Source organism: Rhinopithecus bieti, unplaced genomic scaffold (assembly GCF_001698545.2).
Source record: "Rhinopithecus bieti isolate Rb0 unplaced genomic scaffold, ASM169854v2 scaffold_42565, whole genome shotgun sequence".
Classification (NCBI taxonomy): domain Eukaryota; kingdom Metazoa; phylum Chordata; class Mammalia; order Primates; family Cercopithecidae; genus Rhinopithecus; species Rhinopithecus bieti.
In genome coordinates, this window is record NW_016818029.1 from 676709 (window position 1) to 698153 (window position 21445).

The window sequence follows — 21445 nt, forward strand, 5'->3', positions numbered from 1 at the left end:
TTACAGGCGCCCACCACCATGCCCAGCTAATTTTTGTATTTTTAGTAGAGATCAGGTTTCACCATGTTGGCCAGGCTGGTCTCGAACTCCTGACCTCAGATGATCCACCTGCCTCGGCCTCTCAAAGTGCTGAGATTACAGGAGTGAGCCACTGTACCAGCCCTACCTTTGTTTTCTTAATAGTAGGGAGAATATGCATTTATTTCTGTTATGATTTTTCAGAGAGGTAGAGATAATAGATGCAAACTCTTGGAAAGAAAGCTGTACTGATCTAACCAAGATATTTTGTTTTTCTCATCCACCAGTTCCTTTCTCAGTCCTTTCTGTATCCCTTGCAATTTGAGCAAAGCTTGGTGAATAGTGAGCACACAAAAGCATACTAGGTGAAAGACAGATACATAAAGAGGGTAAAGTCAGGACATTTTAACAAACATATCAAGCTCTAAATATAAGCCTCATTGGTAGTTTTCTCTTTAACCCTCTCTCCACTGTTGGATGAAATTTGCTACATTCAATCCCAGTCCCCACCCCAACTTCCTTCTTAACACAGGGTCAGGGTTAAGCCTTCAGTGCTTTAATCCAGAGGAAAATGACTTATTTTAAAAGCAGTGAAAACACCGCATTCCTTTGGCACAGGATGAAGACCAGCTCAGCTCTTCAGTTGTTGATCATTGTCTATTGTTCTCCAAACAGTAAACCACTATTTCACACTGAGATTGTCGGCTGCGGATATATTCCAATTCCCCGGCTCCTCATGAATATGAAGTGAAGGGCTCTGACCCTGAAAGTGGTAGGTAATCTCAAAAAACAAAAATCAAAAAAAGAGAGAGAAAAAAGGTCAGGTAGGAAGAAGAAAACTAGACTTTCTGTGGCTGTATACTCTTGAAATCTCCCACAGGTTCTAAGCAGGGCAAAATGGGGTCTCGGAAGTGTGGAGGCTGCTTAAGTTGTCTGCTGATTCCGCTTGCACTTTGGAGTATAATCGTGAACATATTATTGTATTTCCCGAATGGGCAAACTTCCTATGCATCCAGCCATAAACTCACCAACTACGTGTGGTATTTTGAAGGAATCTGTTTCTCAGGCGTCATGGTAAGTGTGATTTTGGAGACTTGGGAGAGAAGGGGGAGTTGTAATTGAGACTTACCTTGTACCTAGTAAAAATAATGAACAATGGAAAAATCATTCTGCTAATCTTGGGTGTAAGATTTGAAAGAGGGATGGGGATGAAGGGGCAGGTAATCTGCTAGGATTTGGGGCATAACTCTGTTTTCAATAAGCTGCTCAGCAATGCAGCTTCAGTAATGCAGGAAATTAGTCCTAATGAAAGTCTGTGGGACACTGGCCTGTAAAAATAATATGTTCTCATGAACACTGCATATCAATTTAAGCTATTTGATCTTCAATGGCATTACTGTTTTCTAGAATGGATTTTCTGTCTGCACTCATGTCTTTCTAGCTTGAATGGGCTTTAGGACAGCATGAAAAAAAAGCAGCAACTTGAATATTCAAACAAACCTGCATGTCAATCTAAGTTCTGTCGTTTGTGACATGGACCTTTAGCAAGTTACTCAGTATCTTTGAGCCTCAGTATTCTAATGTGAAAGATAAAATTCTAAAATTTCAAGATAAAATATGTATATATATAGATAAAGTGCCCAGGAGAGAGACTGACATGTAGTAGATAGTCAGTGACTGTTGTAATTATGATTATTAAAGAATGAGCTATGTCATCATTAAATAATCCTACATTGAGACCCTAATAATGGAGGGAGTTTTTAAAAAGTAAATTGAATTATCAATGGTAAGAATCCATGAACGTTTTCCTGATGACTTTGTGTTCTTTAAAAATAAAAAAACTGATAGTAAATCACGTTGGCAACTCAGAGGAAAAGACAATTTCCTGGTCAAGTCATTTCTCTTTTTTAAATTTTTTTTATTATTATACTTTAAGTTCTAGGGTACATGCGCACAACGTACAGGTTTGTTACATATGTATACATGTACCATGTTGGTGTGCTGCACCCATCAACTCGTCATTTACATTAGGTATTTCTCCTAATGCTATCCCTCCCCCCAGCCCCTCCCCACAATAGGCCCTGGTGAGTGATGTTCCCCTTCCTGTGTCTAAGTGATCTCATTGTTCAATTCCCACCTATGAGTGAGAATATGCGGTGTTTGGTTTTCTGTTTTTGCGATAGTTTGCTGAGAATGATGGTTTCCAGCTGCATCCATGTCCCTACAAAGGACATAAATTCATCCTTTTTTGTGGCTGCATAGCATTCCATGGTGTATATGTGCCACATTTTCTTAATCCAGTCTGTCACTGATGAACATTTGGGTTGATTCCAAGTCTTTGCTATTGTGAATAGTGCTGCAGTAAACATACATGTGCATGTGTCTTTATAGCAGCATGATTTATAATCCTTTGGGTATATACCCAATAATAGTGCATTATGGACTGTAAGCTAATCAGACCACCAATAATGTAGAAGAAAATTCATTATGATCTATTTCTACATGTTTTAGGGGTGTTTAATTGTAATATTTGAATAGCTATGTTGTAAAGCAATTTTCATTTAGTTATTCATTTTGCACATTAAATTAATAAACTTTACAATATTAATATCCAATGCTATTGAAGTTGCTATGAAATAAGTACATAACTAATGTTGGCTGCACTACAAATAAATGTCAGTCTTTTGGGGAAGAGTTTGGTGTAATATATCAAGATCCACGAAAATGCTTATGTCCTTTGACTCAGTAATCCTATGTCTCATCATTTATTCTGAGGAAATCATCCAAAATAAGGAAAGAGCTATGTGCACAGATGTTTGTGGCTGCATTGGTATAATAGTAAATAATTAGAAGAAGCATCTTACAGAGAAGTAGTGAAATAAATTATGGTACATTCACTTCATACAGTGGTGAAAATTATAATTATGAAGATGTAACAACATGGAAAATGTACATTATTTCATGTTAAGTGAAAAAAGGCACAACAACGTTGTGGGTAAATTACTATTGCAGCTGTGTCAAATAGACACATGTGGGAAAACACCAGAAATAAATGCATGAAGACACACGAGGGTGGTGGAATTATGTGTAATTTACCTCCATTATTCTTGACTCCTCTACATTGCACTTACATTTTAAAACAAAAAAAGAAGGCAGTGTCTCTTTCGACAGTTGATGTCTGAGCAATAAGACTATAGGCTCCAGGTCTAATTATCTCTGTCAATATTGTAATGAGACTGGTTACTATGCTTTGGCCTTGTCTCATCATTGTTTCCCTCAATATGCAATTGCAATAGATGGAAGAGTTGCAAGACATAACTAAGATTAGACCAGAATTTCTTTCAGTCTGTCATAACTAACGATGTTGAAAGGAGGGGAATATAGGACTCTTTTGCTTATATTCCATGTAAAAATTAAAACTGGGAAAAGAAACCTGTTCTCTATTTTTTTTTCATTTTCCAGGAATTATTAAAATATATTACTATAACTACATCAAATCCTTTCAGGAGAAAAGGAGAAGAATATAGGTAAATAACTAAATGAACAAAAAAATTAATGAAAGCTGAAGAAATTTGGAAACTAGAAACATTGGCTACAAAGAGTAAAATAACAGTGAACTCAGCTGTAGGATTCAGTCCTGAATAGTAAGAGTAAAAACTGGGTGGAGAATTTCCCATGAGCAATTCATGGTCTGTATCTAGCCTAACCAGAGATTATAATGGTAAAGAAATACGTGTTCTTTCCAGAGCTCTGGCCTTTTGCCTAAAATAAAATTTTAAAAAGGCAATAAGATGCATTGATTCTCCCACTTTGTTGGCTTGATACAGACAAAACACATTGAAACAATTTAAACCTGAGATGGTTTGAATGCATGGGGAAATTGAAGTCACTTTAAAGAGATATGGTTTCGGATTAACTGAGCCTCTCACCTGCATTCCCAGAGGACAGTAAACGAAGAGAGGTTGGCAAACTACCAAGCCTGCTGAACGATTTTCCTTGGTTCTCCACAACTGAGTCATTGAGAAAGGCAGGTTTTGCTGCCCAGGGTGGTATTCTCATGTCCACACCATTTACTTCGCCTTAATCGTTAGCTTTTGATGGTTGCTAACCAGGATAGTGATAGCTAACATTTATCAGTCACTTACTATCAATCAACCACTATACTCAAAATGTCACATATATTACCTCATGACAACCTCTTGATATGATTTTATAGAGAAGGTGTTTCAAATTCACACAGCTAGAAACGGGCAGAGCTTGGATTCAACTCCAGATCTACCTGACCCCAGAGTCTGTGCTTGAAGTCACTGTCCTCGAAGTACAAATGTAAACGAGCATTTCATTGCTAACATTTTATGTCTTCCCTCCTATAGATGCTTATAGTAGCAACAGTTCTTCTGGTACTGGAGAATAATAACAACTATAAATGTTGTCAGAGTGAAAACTGCAGCAAAAAATATGTGGTAAGAGCGATAGTTTTTTGAGGATGGTTGAGTGGGTTCCAGCTTTCTTTCCTCTCACTCAGAAACACAAAAGTATTGACAGTATTGTACCCTCACTACTGTTGAGTACGGTACAGAGATCAAGAATTTACTGCCAAGATCATCTTCCATTTTGCTTAGTCTTTCCTCCATCTTTGTTCTACTGATGTGCTTTCAGAAAATCAACATTTAAAGATACCTAAAATTAGGAAATCTTACTTTTTCTTAACTACTGAGTTTCTATTAGTCTATTTTTTCTTTATAAACTTTATTGAGGGCTAAATTACATATAATAAATGGCATCCATTAAAAGTATGCAATATCATGAGTTTTAACAGTTGACTATACCCATGAAACCACCATTGCAGTCAAGATAACAGAATATTTCTGCCAAACCCAAAAGATTAACTGTTGATTTACTTTTTGTCATTATAGATTAGTTTGTATTTTATATATGTGGAATCACACAGTATTTGTCTTTTTTTATCTGTTTTTTTTTTATCTAGGATAATAATTTTTAGATTCCTCCATGTTGTTGGGTGTATGTGATGTGCATTTTTTAAGTTGGCACTTTAAAAATAATGAAAATAGTATCAGGAAGAATAATACAACCAAATTTTCTAAGCCGGTGCTCCTGCATTTCTACCGTTCTCCTTATCCTCTTCCTCCTCTTCATCATTATTCATACTTGCATAGAGAACCCACTCTACCTAGAAAATAACAGGTCTTCAATAGATAGTTATGGGTTGATTGATCACGTCCTTCAGTGCATTTTCATAAGAGGTGATCATTATTTTGATATCAAAATTCCAGAAGGAAAGAATAAATTTAGTAAATTACCTAGTTACTTCTATGTGATGCCAAACAAAACGTTATTTAAAAACTTATTTTTAACATCAAATAGGTTTTGGTTACTTTTTTTTGTTTATTTGTATGTGGGCATTTAGTATTGTATAGACTGCATGAGCTTGGATGAATAGGGGAATGTAGTTCTCTGATAATTTATCCACAATATTCCCTTTTCATTGCATTCTATGCTACTAACCTGCTTCTGTGTTTTAATTTAGACACTGCTGTCGATTATCTTTTCTTCCCTTGGAATTGCTTTTTCTGGATACTGCCTGGTCATCTCTGCCTTGGGTCTTATCCAGGGGCCATATTGCCGCACCCTTGATGGCTGGGAGTATGCTTTTGAAGGCACTGCTGGACGGTAAGGAATAATTCCCCAAACCAAGGAGGTCAGAAAATCAGAAATACCTGGCCTCATGCTCATGCTCGTGCTCATTTTCCATGATCACTTTGGGGTTCTATGTGGCTGTTTTAGTGCAGAATTTTCCTGTTAGTTTACTAGCATCCAGACCAATTTATTCTTGCACAGATATTTGTTTAGATTTTTTTCTTCAGTCTTTTAATGCGCTTTTCATTCAATGTCTTGAGGCTGTCATGGAGCTATCCAAATGAAAGGTGTGTTTCTCCCTACCTCAGATTAAAGTCGTGTAGTTACTATGGTCTGGTCTGATAACAGCTGGAGCTTATGGCCTGGGTGGATCCAGGAACTCAGTTTTGTTTTATGGCCAGGTTGGACATATGGTCTGTTACAACTGTGAAAGGGCTTGGGAAGGAGAGAAACCATGGTGCTCTTGGATGGTGCCACTCAGGGCTATAGTAGGAGGGATGATAAACAGATAGAACAAGGCAGGGTGAGCAGGAAAGTGCAGTCTGCAATCCAGGGACATGATTAGGTGCAGGAGTTTGTGAAATGACCCAGAGCTTATGCAGTTTTTACTGGAGAAGTGTCTAAAGAGGTGGTCTTGCTCAGAAGGCTAGTAATTCAGTCAGGAGGTCTCACAACCCAAACCCAGATCTCAGAATGCCTCACACTAGCCTTGTGCTGGGCTTATTGGGTTCCCAGCACCAGATGCAGATTAGGAGGTAGCAGGGCCCAGAAAGAAATACAGAAGAAGTCCATTGAATCTCTCCTTGTTTTTATCCTGTGCTCAGAATTCTAATGGAGTAAAATGAGGGAATGTCTGTACCATTCACTGAGGGAAGTTATATTTTCTTCTCAACTCTCCATGATTGGCTTTATTGTTCAAGGCCCATGTCCATCTGAGGTCTTACATGTGCATCTAGGCCTGCATGGCAGAGTTGCTTCTGTGCCTGTACCTGCCTTCATTCTGAAGATTTTTACAGGGTGCTACATACCATGACCTTTCTTAGCAAACATGAATCTCCCTCAGGTCAGGAAAACCTAGACAATAACCTCAGGCTTTCCTGAGAAATTGGAAGAGACACTCCTGGGGGATTGGCAGGGCTCAGTAAAGAAGACCCTAATGTAGAAATTCCCACTAGGCGCGAGAGACCCCTTTTTAATGCCATCAGCCCCTGAACTTTTCCCTACCTCAAAACCAAAACTTCCCCTTTTAAGTCATGACTCTCTAGGCTGCCTGTATGCCCCTCCATTACTCCCTTAAGCTGCCCCGGAGGCTTGTTTTCACCTGTTTCCATCTATGTAAAAATGTTTCAAGGTGAAACATTGATAGGTGGCAACACAGGGAAGCTAAGTCTCTGGTCCCCTCAAGAAGTTTCCAAGGCCTGACAAATACAGTGTGGAGCAGGTGTTAATATTGAATTGTGCATATCAATTATTCATTAGTGCATTTATTCAGCAAATATTCATTGAGCACTGACTAGGTCCAAGCCTTGCACTAAGTACTGGAGAATCAGAGGTAAATCACACAGAGTCCTTTCCCTCCGGAAACTCACACAGACCTGACAGAACATTCTACTGAGATGGAAACCTTAAGGTGAATGAACATTGCCATTGGAGTACAGGTGTTTGGTGGTTATGGATCAAGATTCAAGTCCCTCCCTCCTACTTATAAGCTACATGACTTAGACAAGTATCTGGCTATCTCTGAGCCTCTGTAAGTTGGGAACAATAATCACTTCTACCTCATAGAATTTAGAATTAAATGGAAGTAATGGACAAATGTGATGTGATAAATTTTCAGGTTTTATTATTAACATTATTTCCCTGTATATTCCTTTATGCCACATGACATTCCCCACCTGCCAGGTAGCCGGCAGGTTTAGTCACTGCCATGGTGGCTGGTGAAGATCCTGAGTTAGTTTTCTTTTTTTTTTTTTTTTTTTTTGAGACGGAGTCTCGCTCTGTCACCCCGGCTGGAGTGCAGTGGCCGGATCTCAGCTCACTGCAAGCTCCGCCTCCCGGGTTCATGCCATTCTCCTGCCTCAGCCTCCTGGGTAGCTGGGACTACAGGCGCCCACCACCTCGCCCGGCTAGTTTTTTTGTATTTTTTAGTAGAGACGGGGTTTCAGCAGGTTAGCCAGGATGGTCTCGATCTCCTGACCTCGTGATCCGCCCGTCTCGGCCTCCCAAAGTGCTGGGATTACAGGCTTGAGCCACCGTGCCCGGCCCTGAGTTAGTTTTCATTCAACAAATACTTACTGATCTTTACAATTTGTCAAGCATGACCTTAGAGCTTAGACCTGGCAATTCAGAGTGAACAAAACATAGTCAGTGCTCTCAGAGTACACAGCCTGCTAAGGAAATAGAAATAGATGCAGATACAGATGCAGCCACAAATAGATATATAGATACAGATAGAATTACAATGAATGAAGTAAATGCTGCCATAGAGCTGCATGTGGAGGTAGTGGAAGGAGTGGGTATCAGGGCAAGCTTCTATGTTCCTCCCCAACCCTGCCAGGGCACTTATGTCCCTCTGCAGCTTACAAGAAGGATTAAACAGTATCATAGTCTGGGAAAAAAACAAGAGCCTTGCAATATCGGGGGAACTCCTGCCAATATTTCAGTGTAGGTTCTTTCTATTTTCCATAAGTGTTGGCTGGCTGAGAAATAAAGGGAAAGAGTACAAAGAGAGGAATTTTACAGCTGGACTGCCGGGAGTGACGTCACATATCGGTAGGACCGTGATGCCCACCTGAGTCTCAGATCAGCAAATTTTATTAAGGGTTTCGAAAGGGGAGGGGTGTAAGAACAGCGAGTAGGTACAAAGATCACATGCTTCAAAGGGCAAAAAGCAGAACTACTAATAAGGGTCTAACAAAGATCACAAGGCAAAGGGCAAAAGCAGAACTACTGATAAGAGTTGATGTTCAGCAGTGCATGTATTGTCTTGATAAATGTCTTAAACAACAGAAAACAGGGTTTGAGAGCAGAGAACTTGTCTGACCACAAATTTACCAGGGCAGAGTTTCCCAATCCTAGTAAGCCTGAGGGTACTGCAGGAGACCAGGGCGTATCTCAGTCTTTATCTCAACCACATAAGACAGACATTCCCAGAGTGGCTGTTTACAGACCTCCCCCCAGGAATGCATTCCTTTCCCAGGGTATTAATATTAATATTCCTTGCTAGGAGATAAGAGTTGATGGTCAGCAGAGCATATATTATCTTGATAAACATCTTAAACAACAGAAAACAGGGTTTGAGAGCAGAGAACTGGTCTGACCACAAATTTACCAAGGCAGGGTTTCCCAACCCTAGTAAGCCTGAGGATATTGCAGGAGACTAGGGCGTATCTCAGTCTTTATCTCAACCATGTAAGACAGACATTCCCAGAGTGGCCATTTATAGACGTCCCCCAAGGAATGCATTCATTTGCCAAGGTATTAATATTAATATTCCTTGCTAGGAAAATAATTTAGTGATATCTCTCCTACTTGCATGTCTGTTTATAGGCTCTCTGCAAGAAGAAAACTATGGCTTTTTTTGCCTGACCATGCAGGCAGTCAGACCTTATGGTTGTCTTTTCTTGTTCCCTAAAAATCACTGTTATTCTGTTCTTTTTCAAGGTGCACTGATTTCATATTGTTCAAGCACACATGTTTTACAATCAATTTGTACAGTTAACACAATTATCACAGTGGTCCTGAGGTGACATACATCCTCAGCTTACGAAGATAGCAGGATTAAGAGATTAGAGTAAAGACAGGTGTAAGAAATTATAAAAGAATTATCTGGGAACTGATAAATGTCCATGAAATCTTCACAATTTATGTTTGTCTGCCACAGGTCCAGCCGGTCCCTCCATTTGGGGTCCCTGACTTCCCACAACATCTCTCCCTTTCTTTTATATAAATGTGCCATGGCGATGAAGGCTTGTTCATTCTCTCAGTTTTGATGCAGGATTCTTTGACTGCTCTGGCACACTAAAAGCAAGCCAATTAAACAGAGAAGCATAATTCCAAAATACTACAGTGGAGNTACAGTTAACACAATTATCACAGTGGTCCTGAGGTGACATACATCCTCAGCTTACGAAGATAGCAGGATTAAGAGATTAGAGTAAAGACAGGTGTAAGAAATTATAAAAGAATTATCTGGGAACTGATAAATGTCCATGAAATCTTCACAATTTATGTTTGTCTGCCACAGGTCCAGCCGGTCCCTCCATTTGGGGTCCCTGACTTCCCACAACATCTCTCCCTTTCTTTTTATATAAATGTGCCATGGCGATGAAGGCTTGTTCATTCTCTCAGTTTTGATGCAGGATTCTTTGACTGCTCTGGCACACTAAAAGCAAGCCAATTAAACAGAGAAGCATAATTCCAAAATTTACTACAGTGGAGCCCCCAATAGACTTAATGCAAGTAGTGGGGTTTAGTGCAGAAATACTTTCTGCCACCTGATCTAATGCCTCAGCTCCAGACACAATGGATAAATGAGCTTGAGAGCCTTCAAAACTTTGTTTCTTTAATTTAGTTATGTCCAAGGATAAATTATCTTCCCTACCCAGAAGGTGTCCTGTGACCATTTCCTATGAATGGTCAGTCTCATTGTAGGAATATGGTGTGATACAGAAATCAGAAGTATTCCAATCATTCTGCATTTGGACATGCGATGTTCGAGACTCATTAGCCAATCTCCAAGCCAAATAACAGATTGTCTTAAACCATTAATTTGATTAGCAAATTTTTGATCAATGCTCTGTTGAGAATTCCACATTTGGGTGGAATTGGCTTGCCAATCATTAACAAAATGAGCTGTTTGAATAGATTGGTGTAATGCCAGTCCGGCAGTGGTGGCCAGTGCAGTGACTAATTAGGCCCATGATCACAGCGATTAAAGTGAAAACAAATCTCTTAGATCTTTTGAGAATTTGTTGTAATGCTTCATTAATTAAATGTACTGAGGGGGAAGATTCCCAGCGTCTGGGTAAAGTTACCTGTATCCAGATTCCTTCTCGAGCTCGAACCAACATTACACTTTTCCTGGAGTCAAAACGGGAGTTAATACAAGTATATAAATGACAGTTAATGCATTGGACTGTTTGATTGTTCATCCAAATTTTAATATTTCCCACTGATAGCATGGAAGGAGGCTTAACACAGCTCTATATAGGAATAGTGAGACTGGAGGTAAACAAAGCAGAATGTTTGAATCTACGTTGATACAGAGGGAAAGGAGCAGCAGTGGCAACGCCTGATGTTCTCTGCCACAAAGAAGCAATCCAAGGTGCCCAGGGATGCCGAAGAGGTAGAGGGGCATACCTGGGTCAAGACGAATTATCATAATGCCAATCAGAGTCCCATAAAGGAGGATCAGCATCAAAAAGAGGAAAAGGGTTCAAAGGGGATTTATCACAGGGTTCAGAATCACAGATGCTAGGGTCAGTAGTGGTGACAACAGACAGAAAATTTCCCCTTCCCATACTTGCAGTCCGTACATGGCAATAGCCAATTTCCAAAGTTCTGGGTGTTCTGGGCTCAGAATGGGGAATATCATACGAGGCCTCAGGGGTGTTATGCCCTTATCTTCCCATTTTAAGAGAAAGAATGAACTGAACCTTCTATGCAAAGTAGGATGATGATTCTTGTCCTCCCAATAAGAAATAAACTAAGTAGCCTCCAGGCATTCCCTTCTGCCAGATGAGCAATTGTTTCTTAAATAGCCTTTTGGTGCCCAGTCTATTACTAAACCATATGTGTCATTTTTTAATACCACTGCATGTGAGTTAACACAATCTTCTCAAATTAAAGTTTTAGATGGGCCCTCAAAATTTTTTGGACATAGTTTTCCTACAGGTTTATTTTGAAAGTATGGGGTATCTCCTATTACTCCCCTTCACATTTGTCTTAAGGGAGGAAAAGAGAGGCCAGAGACCAAATGTCCCTATTCTCTTGTGGCTAATCACTCCAGAAGAAAAGCAGCCCAGACTTGAGTTTCTAGATAGATACAACCAGATGCATGTCCAAGGCACAGAGGAGGGTATTTATAACCCATAGTAACATTAAATGCAGTGCCTTCCTCTGTTGGTTGAATTGGGCAACAGTCATCTGTAGCTCCAGGCATCCACATACTATCATTAGTATAGATCTCTGCAGGAGCATCCATCCAGGTGAGAGGCCGAATAAGTGGAGGAAAAGGCACATAAGCCCAATAAGAATAATTTTGTGTAGCAGGTAAATCAGTGTGAGGGGAAACTGGTGAGACAGAAAGTATAAGGAGGAGAATTATTAAATAAAACCTATCTTAAGTGAGATCCAGTGCTGAATGAGGAAGAGAACAGGGGGATATTATTTTCAGGCTAATAGAAATGGTGAGATTTTAGATTCATAAGGAGAAAAGAAAGGGAATTAGGAGAAGTGGAATTAGTTAGAGGGGTCTCCATTGCAATTAGAGAGGATTGAGCCAGACCCATTTTGACTTGGTGTGCCAGTTTTTGGAGTCGGCACAGATCTCACCAGGTATGAGGGTAGTCTCTGATGTGGACATCTTTTCCCTGTGGTTTTCATTGTTAGTATTCACACGAAGTTTAAGTCTTCTAGTGGGCACCCAGACAGGGGATTGATGATCTCCTGGTGAAACACAAGCATACCCTCTTCTCCACATTATAATTATTCCAGGTTCCCAGGTATTGGTCTGGGAGTTTTTCCATAATACTGGCTTGCCTTCATTTAGGGAGAATTTTTTACCTGTGTAATGGCATTCGGCTGCAGTCAGAGTATTGTCTTTAGGAACATTTAGAAAGTTTAAAATAAATCATGGCAAATGTAATTGAGGTAAATTTTGTCGTTGAATGAAATGCATGGCCACTTTACACTCATGGTTCGTATTCTCAAAAGCTAACATACAAAGGAGAATACCTTGAGCATGTTCATCAGAGACAGATTTTTCAACAGCATCTTGTAATTTAGCCAAAAATCAGGATGTAATTCATTGTGACTCTGTTTAACAGTAGTAAAAGAAGCAAGAGCTTAGCCTGGGGTGCATAACTTATCCCAAGCTCTCATACACAGTTTTATTGCTTGTTCTGTGGTAAGAGCATCAAAGCCTAATTGGCTGGTAGTGTCAAAGTAATTATAGGAGCCTGTGAGCTGAACCTGAGTAATTGGAATGCCATCAGCCCGATTTAGCTGAGCCTGCAGATGGGCCTCCTCTGATCACCAGGTATGGAATTGTAAATGCTGAGATGGAGTTAGAACAGCTTTTCCCAAAAGGTCCCAGTCTAAAGGAAGCAAAATGACCTCAGTAGAAAGAGTCTGTAATACCATTTTAACATATGGAGAAGTAGGACCATACTGAGTACAAGCATCTTTGAATTCTTTTAAAAAGGTAGGATTGAGCTGCACATATCGATGCACTTGTACCCCTTGAGCATTGGGAGGTTCGAGCATGACCAGATAAGCCCATGCCTCTAATCCACTTGTTTCTTTGTTCTGGCATAATAAGCATTGCATGGAAGTTTCAAGAACAGGCACATGAGAGTATGTGTAGATGAGGGAAACTAAGGCTGAGGAGGTCAGACCAGTATGAGAACATGAGAAAAGGGCATTGGGGGAGCAGAAAAGGCAGAAGCATACTGGTGATTATTGTCCCAATCCTGTGCAACCAAAGTGGCAGGGGCGTCCAGGTGTGAGAAGGGTACAGAGAAGCAGGTTGAGTGGATGGCAAAGTAACCAGTTGAGGGACTGAAATGACAGGAGGGTGAGGGACTGTGGTGGACAGGGGAGGGCCTGCAGAATTACAGGTAAATTGTAGTTTGGTCCTAGAGCCATTAGATGGCTCCAGAGGCAAAGGCTGCAAAGGTTTGAAGAGGGAAGAGTTAGCATGGATAGGTTCCCGGCTGTCCGAGTTGGGCCTTCGGGGGCTACAAGTACCGGCTCTTCGTGAAAAGAAATAAGATCATCAGGGGATGACGTTAAGCCAAAGTCAGTGGAGTTAGATATTGAATCTTCAATATTGTCAGGTGGGGGAGAAGTAGGTGAAGGGAGAGGCTGAGCAGATAATGAAGGCTGAGTGGGAAAGGAAAGCCGAGGAAGAGGTAGATGGTCACCAGATTCAGAAAACTGTGGTAACTGCAGGGGGTCACAGGATTGGTATGTCATTAGGATGGCATGTACCAAGGCCCAATCACCCCAAACAGTGATGGGAACATAATTCCCTGTCGGGACCAGTTCCTGGAATTTTGCACCAACACAATCCCATAGTTCCACATCTAATGTTCCCTTTTCAGGAAACCAAGGACAGTGTTCTTCCACCATTCCAAATAGGGTGACCATATTTTCCATGGGTACCCGAACTCCTCCCTGTTTTAAAAGGAGTTTAATATAGCAGAGATAAGCATAATATTTAGACTCCACGTGACCCATAGTTACCCTGGACAATAAATATAGGTACTGGTACCTCCCCCTGACACAGGTATTGACTGGTCAGTGGTCATTTTCTCTTGCCCATTGAGCATGTTCCCTAGCTGCTCACTTATTTTAAGGCTACCTCTTCTAGTCCATCACACTCACCAATCATCAGGGAGCCAAACAAGCATTTCTGTGAACTGGACCAATGAACATTTCTATGCACCTACCAAAGGGAATTGGGTTCCCATATGCACTTAGGAAAAAGAAAACCATGTTGGTGCACCAGATGTTGGGGGAACCCGCCCCAATATTTCAAAATAGGTTCTTTCTATTTTCCCTGTGTCGACTGGCTGAGAAATAAAGAGAAAGAGTACAAAGAGAGGAATTTTACAGCTGGGCCACCGGGAGTGACATCACATATTAGTAGGACCATGATGCCCACCTGGGTCTCAGATCAGCAAATTTTTATTAAGGGTTTCAAAAGGGGAGGGTATGTAAGAACAGGGAGTAGGTACAAAGATCACATGCTTCAAAGGGCAAAAAGCAGAACTACTAATAAGGGTCTAACAAAGATCACAAGGCAAAGGGCGAAAGCAGAACTACTGATAAGAGTTGATGGTCAGCAGTGCATGTATTGTCTTGATAAACATCTTAAACAACAGAAAATAGGGTTTGAGAGCAGAGAACTGGTCTGACCACAAATTTACCAAGGCAGAGTTTCCCAACCCTAGTAAGCCTGAGGGTACTGCAGGAGACCAGGGCGTATCTCAGTCTTTATCTCAACCATGTAAGACAGACATTCCCAGAGTGGCCATTTATAGATGTCCCCCAAGGAATGCATTCATTTCCCAGGGTATTAATATTAATATTCCTTGCTAGGAAAAGAACTTAGTGATATCTTTCCTACTTGCATGTCTGTTTATAGGTTCTCTGCAAGAAGAAAAATATGGCTTTTTTTGCCTGACCATGCAGGCAGTCAGACCTTATGGTTGTCTTTTCTTGTTCCCTAAAATCACTGTTATTCTGTTCTTTTCAAGGTGCACTGATTTCATATTGTTCAAACACACATGTTTTACAATCAATTTGTACAGTTAACACAATTATCACAGTGGTCCTGAGGTGACATACATCCTCAGCTTATGAAGATAGCAGGATTAAGAGATTAGAGTAAAGACAGGTGTAAGAAATTATAAAATAATTATTTGGGAACTGATAAATGTCCATGAAATCTTCACAATTTATGTTTGTCTGCCACAGGTCCAACCGGTCCCTCCATTTGGGGTCCCTGACTTCCTGCAACATTGCAAGTCATCTTGTTTTAAATTGCTAGATGATCTGTGCAGAGCATGTACTAGGAACAGTCTAGAGGAGGGATCTGGAGGGACTGATTTCCCTGGCGGCTGAGATGGAGATAGGGGCAAATGGAGATATGAGATAGGTCTAGGGAAATTTAACAGAAAACCACATCCGTGTTGTACTTTACAGGTTCCAAACCACTTGTATACACACTCTTACGAAATATTCACAATTACTCTGGGGTTAGATATTTAACCCCATTATCAAGATAAGAGTCTGTAGGCCAGAAGGGTAAAGTTCTTTGCTCAACATCCTACAGATCCAGGAATTCTGATTTCATATTCAGTGTTCTTTCCCATTGGAGATAAGAGCCATTAACAATATAAAGTAATTCTCAGAGTGTCTCTGTTTCCTGGAGCATTAGAAGGTAGGAGATAAATAAAGGGGCAGAAAGAGTAAAAAAGAAGGAAGTAGGAAAGAAATGGAAGAGGGAGAAAGAAAAACGGAGAGGCCATGGGGGTGGTAAGGCAAGCACAACATTTATAATAAACTATGTATCTAGCTCAGTGCTATGCATATGATGTGTCCAATATGTGTATCTGAATGATGTGTCCAATATGTGTATCTAATATGAATTAATATATTTTAGTCACACAGTAATTTTATATATTTATATAAAACTATATATTTTAGTCACACAGTAATTTCTCAAACATACAAATACCTGTAGCTTTCTTCCTTGGACCCAGTATATAGATTTGGCCGTGGGTCTCTCTCAGTTTCCTTACAGATTCCAGCATATGGATTCAGTGCCTGGAACCTGCACATGTTGTGGAGTGGAATATCATTTTATTTTCCATTCTCATAACCCTCAGTGGGCTTCAAGTGATCATCTGCCTCATCAGAGTAGCCATGCAATTATCCAAGATACTGTGTGGAAGCTATTCAGTGATCATCCAGGTAACAGATTCTCATGGGCACCTGTAGCTCCTCCATATTATCCCCACTTCCCAGGATTCAATGAGGCTTTTTGAAAAGACTAGAACTCCATCACTTTCCCCCCATTTCTATTGCCCTCATCTTTATTCAAGCTCTAATATCTCATTTTTTCTGATATCCCAATGTGTCTTGGCTTATGTATAAGGGTTGAATCACCTCAGTAATTGTAAAATCTGCATTTCTTGTTGTATGGTAAGGCTTCATAAGTGTTTTGAATGAGCAATGTTTTAGTATTCTACATAGAGATAACTCAAAGCATGAAGAAATTTTACCATTTATCAAGAATTTCCCTGTTCATAAGATAAGCAAAGGCTCCTAACCTTATCTCATTGAAATAACTTCTCTTCTGAATGCTGCTACATTCAACTAACAAACCTTTATCTTGAGTGCACAGTGAGTGCTTTTGAAGAAGAAGGGAAATATGTATGTATCCTCTTGAAATTACTTCTACTTCATCTGCTAAAATACTAATGTTAATTTAGTTATGGTTGAAACTGCTATGAACAAGTCCAGTGAGAAGAAAATTTATGAATGAGATATCTTGTATTTTGTTTAGCAACATAGAATGTGTAATACTTTTCCTACAAATTTCTAAGAGATGTGTTTCTGTTCTATCATATTTTGAATATGAAATATAAGTTTATGTTGCTACCTGGATTATGGATTACTAATCAAGCCAAGTTTATAACTTTAATCACTTTGTTTTTCCTTTTTTCCTATAGCCTGGAATCATTTGAATAAGAACAAAAATGTTTTCCATTATCAAGACATGGCCATCTATCTAAGTATTATATCAACTGTGTAGACTTAAGGACAATATTGAAATGATGGTGCTTTCTCCATTTGGTGTTTATTTGTAAAATTTGCAGTCCTCACTGCACATGCAAGTATGCCACTCTTTCATTTAGAATGTTTTTTAAGTAATATGCATCAGGAACTTCAGAAATATTTCTGCCCTTTGATCAAACAAATCCATTTCCAAGAATCTATACTAGGGAAGTAAATAAGAATATGAGAGAAAACTTTATGCAAATATGTATATTGCAGCATTATTTAATATTCTGGAAAATTAGAAACACCTCAAAATTCTAAATTCAGAGGAAGGATTAAGTAAAGAGTGGTACATACTGTAAATGCTTTCTGATATTAAAAAAATAAATTAAATAAAAAATAAAGAGTACTAAATGGTTGTAAAATTATAGTCATTACAAATGATGTTTTAAAATTATGAATGCTAAATCAAAAGCAGGTCACAAATTCATGTTTACAGTATAACTATTTAAAGCAAATGAAACACTAATAATCAAAATTTAGGATGAAAACTCAATCTAAAAGGAAATATAACAAAATGCCAATTATGCTTGGTTTGGGTCATTGATGGCCCTTCTTCCCACTTTTCTATATTTTCCAAGATTTCTTTATTGAATGTTTTACTATAAATCTTTTCTAAACTCATATTTCCACTATTAATTTTTTTTATTTTTCCAAACTTTAAGGCATATGCTCTTTCCACATTCCTCAACATTATTTGCAAACATCATGAAATGACACTTCCATTCAACATTCAATGAGGAAAGTAGTGATATAGATAAGCCAAAAAGAGTTTTATATAAACTTATACAATTTAAACTCTTGCTCTTCCTTTCTGACTCCTGATGGTGAGTGTCATGGACTAGAAGAGGTAGCCTTAAAATAAGTGAGCAGCTAGGGAACATGCTCAATGGGCAAGAGAAAATGACCACTGACCAGTCAATACCTGTGTCAGGGGAGGTACCAGTACCTATATTTATTTTAAAGTAATTAAAAAGTAGAACACTTACAAATTTTCCACCTATACATGCCATGATTTCCTCAGGGACAGTAGTCACATCTTATATTTTCCCACCATCCATAGGACCCAGTACACAGTGGAGCCGGTAGGCACTCAGTGTTGAATGCTCATACCAGGTTTTCTGCTTCCTGTAGTTACCCTGCTGAACACTGCTTCCATCACAGGTGCACTGGGCCTCAACACTTCTGCTATTTCCCCATTTGTCTCCTCCATGGACACTGTCAACAATGGTCTGTCAACACCTGCTCTGTGCCAAAGCCAGGGAGTAGGCTGGGGGGATACAGAAGAGAATATCTTTCTCCTTGATGCCTGCTGTGCCAACAGCCCCCTTTAAGCCCTGTTTACAGCTTTTGCTGAAACAAGCATCTTGAAAGCAAGCCATGTTATATACCACATGACCTTCATACTCTGGGCCCAGCTGACTGAACTGGGGCAAGCCCCAGAGTCTTGGGCAGCCTATTGTCTTGCTAATGGCCTCTGACTTAGGCTGGAGTAAAAGACTATCCAAGCAAGACTGGTGGTTATTCAAGCATGAGAATTTGAACTAGGAAGCCAAGAATGAAGCAACTGGAGTATTACCATCAAAAAGTGGTTAAAGGATGAAGAAGGAAGCCAATATTTAGAGAGAGTATCTGGTTCATGTTAATAACGGTATCATATTAAAAGGAAGATATGTGAACTTCTGCTCCAAAAGTTCCTAAAACTGCCTTTGCCCACAGTGACAGTGTACACTAGGCCTGGTTTCTGTTCTTGGATTCCTAGATAGTCTTTCTTCTTTGTCACTGTGCTGATCATTTCAGTAAACCCCACCACTAAATCAGTGCAGCTCTGCCTATTGCAACCAAAATGACACAACCAAAGTCTCCCTTTTCTAGATGTTGGGTTGGAGGGATGCTAAGACAAAGATGCTTAGGCTCCAGAGTTTTAAGGAGCTTCATTCAATAACACTCTACTTTCCAAAGAACTTAAACATGAGATCCGAAGGACTTGGTCCAAGAGACAAACCCACGCTACAGACACCATGTTGTACTCAGAGTGACTTCTCCTCTCTGACAACCCAGGATTTCTCTATCAAGTCCATAAGCTAGTCATATCCAGGACCATCTTGTTAGAGATTCTCCCAGAGTCTCCTCAGCCCTCTTGTAAACAGACTTCTGGAAGGTCCACCTCATCGGTTTGTCAGATACTTTCAGACTGTCTATCTGTTGTTTAGATTCAGCATGGCACCATACATCGAATGGACTATGAATAGATGTTTGCTGAATGACTCCAACACAGCATTGGACACATCAGGGGTGCAGCCAAATGCAGCATGATATCTCTATCAGGAAAATTAAATTTTAACACAGCCACCAAATATTCTATATTTGAAGAGTATATGCTAATCATGCAATTTTAAGTAAAAAAAGCTGAATACAAAAAAAGCTGAACACAAGAAAAGCTGAACACAAAAAAAGCTGAATATGTGTGTTTTATATCTTTGTGAATTCAAAGGAAAAAGGAAAAAAACTCAAAAACCCAATGTATGTACACAGTTTGAGGCCAAATTTTTAATTAAGTGACCATATAATTACATGTAGACATGCGTAAACCTTCAGATATGTAAAGACCAGAAAAATATTTAAAAGTTAATAGTTACATCATCTGTGGTCATAACACCCTGAAAATGCCTAATATTGGAAGCTTAAGCAGGGTTGGGCCAGGTTATTACTTGGATGGGATACCAGATGCTATAGGCTGAAAAAAGAAAGCATAAGTATATACAAGTTAATACTTAATAATTATCTCCTGATGATAGGACTATGAGTTAGTTATATCTCTTTTCTTTACATTGTTCAGTATTTTCAAATTTCCCTTTGAAAATGTGTTATGTTATTAGAAAAAATAAATGTCATTTAAAAAGCAATGGTCCTCTAATTCTTTCTGTAAAATTCATTTAAGGAGTTAAAATAGAAAATATATATAGGTATGTGTGTGACTGGCCTTCTCTTACCCTTTCCAGAAATAATCTTTCTACTTCCTAATTCTGAAAGAGAGTATTATCAGCTAATCCTAATTGAGAATGATTTATGTTTTATGCATTTCTGCACTTATTATTTATCTACTATTCTCCTTGCTTCTGTCTCATTGTTATTTTCCTAACTTCTTAAATTGAATACCTAGCTTATTGATTTTCTAACTTTCTTTTTCTTAAAACAAGCATTTAAGACTAGACATTTTTCTTTAATTACCGTTTTGGCTGAATCTCACAAGCTTTAAAATGTTGCATTTTCCTTGTTTAGTTACAAATATTTTCTAGTTTTCTTTATGATTTATTTTTTGTTCCGTGAGATTTTTAATGTGCTTCAAAATTTCCAAGTATACGCCTGGGTGCAGTGGCTCATGCTTGTAATCCCACGGCTTTGGGAGGCCGAGGAGGGTGGATCATAAGGTCAGGAGTTCGAGACCAGCCTGGCCAACATAGTGAAACCCTGTCTCTACTAAAAATACAAAAAAATTAGCCAGGCTTGGTAGTGGGCGCCTGTAATCCCAGCTACCTGGAAGGCTGAGGTGGAGAATCGCTTGAACCTGGGAGACGGAGGTTGCAGTGAGCCAAGATTGTGCCACTGTACTCCAGCCCAGGCAACAATGTGAGACTCCATCTCAAAAAAAAAAAAAAAAACAAACAAACAAAAAAAAAAAAACTTTCCAAGTATATGAGTTTATGTTATGTTTTTATGATTTTGAACTTAATTGTATTGTGATCATAGAAAGTGGTCTGTATGATTCCGATAATTTGAAAGTTTTTAAGATTTATTTTATGATTCCTTTTTGTAAATGTTCTATGTGCTGTAAAATTATGTGTTTTCTCCAAATATGGAGGTCAGAATTCTATATGTGTACTAATATTAGGTCAAGTCGTTAATTTGGTTCAGGTCTTCAATATTCTGTTTGGTTCTTTGCTTGATTTAGGGTTGCTGTGAGGATTAAATGAATATATAGAGTAATTTTATACTTTTATTGATATACATATCAGAAAACAGTATATGGTACATAGATATGATTTATAAGTGGCCTATAGCACAGTGGAATAAAGATGTACTTTGGAGTCAAGTTGCTTGGGTTTGAATCTGGGCTCTGCCTTATTAGGTGTGCGACTTTGGTCAAGTTTACTTAACCTCTGTGAGCATCAGTTTCTGAGTCTGTAAAACAGGA

General features: G+C 39.1%; 1 protein-coding gene across 2 annotated transcripts; it reads left to right on the forward strand.

Moving 5' to 3' along the window:
* The first annotated feature begins 543 nt into the window (after nt 1-543).
* On the forward strand, nt 544-20156 carry TM4SF18 (transmembrane 4 L six family member 18). 2 transcript variants are annotated; one of them, XM_017856561.1, is made up of 6 exons: nt 544-790; nt 899-1092; nt 4392-4481; nt 5567-5709; nt 16200-16380; nt 17142-20156. In XM_017856561.1, exons 2-6 carry the CDS (start codon nt 916-918, stop codon nt 17154-17156), a joined length of 606 nt encoding a protein of 201 aa, XP_017712050.1. In that variant the 5' UTR covers nt 544-790; nt 899-915; the 3' UTR covers nt 17157-20156. The 2 variants fall into 2 exon arrangements, with proteins under 2 accessions (XP_017712050.1, XP_017712051.1); XM_017856562.1 differs by lacking the exon at nt 544-790 and having other exon boundaries at nt 797-1092.
* The last annotated feature ends 1289 nt before the right edge of the window (nt 20157-21445 follow it).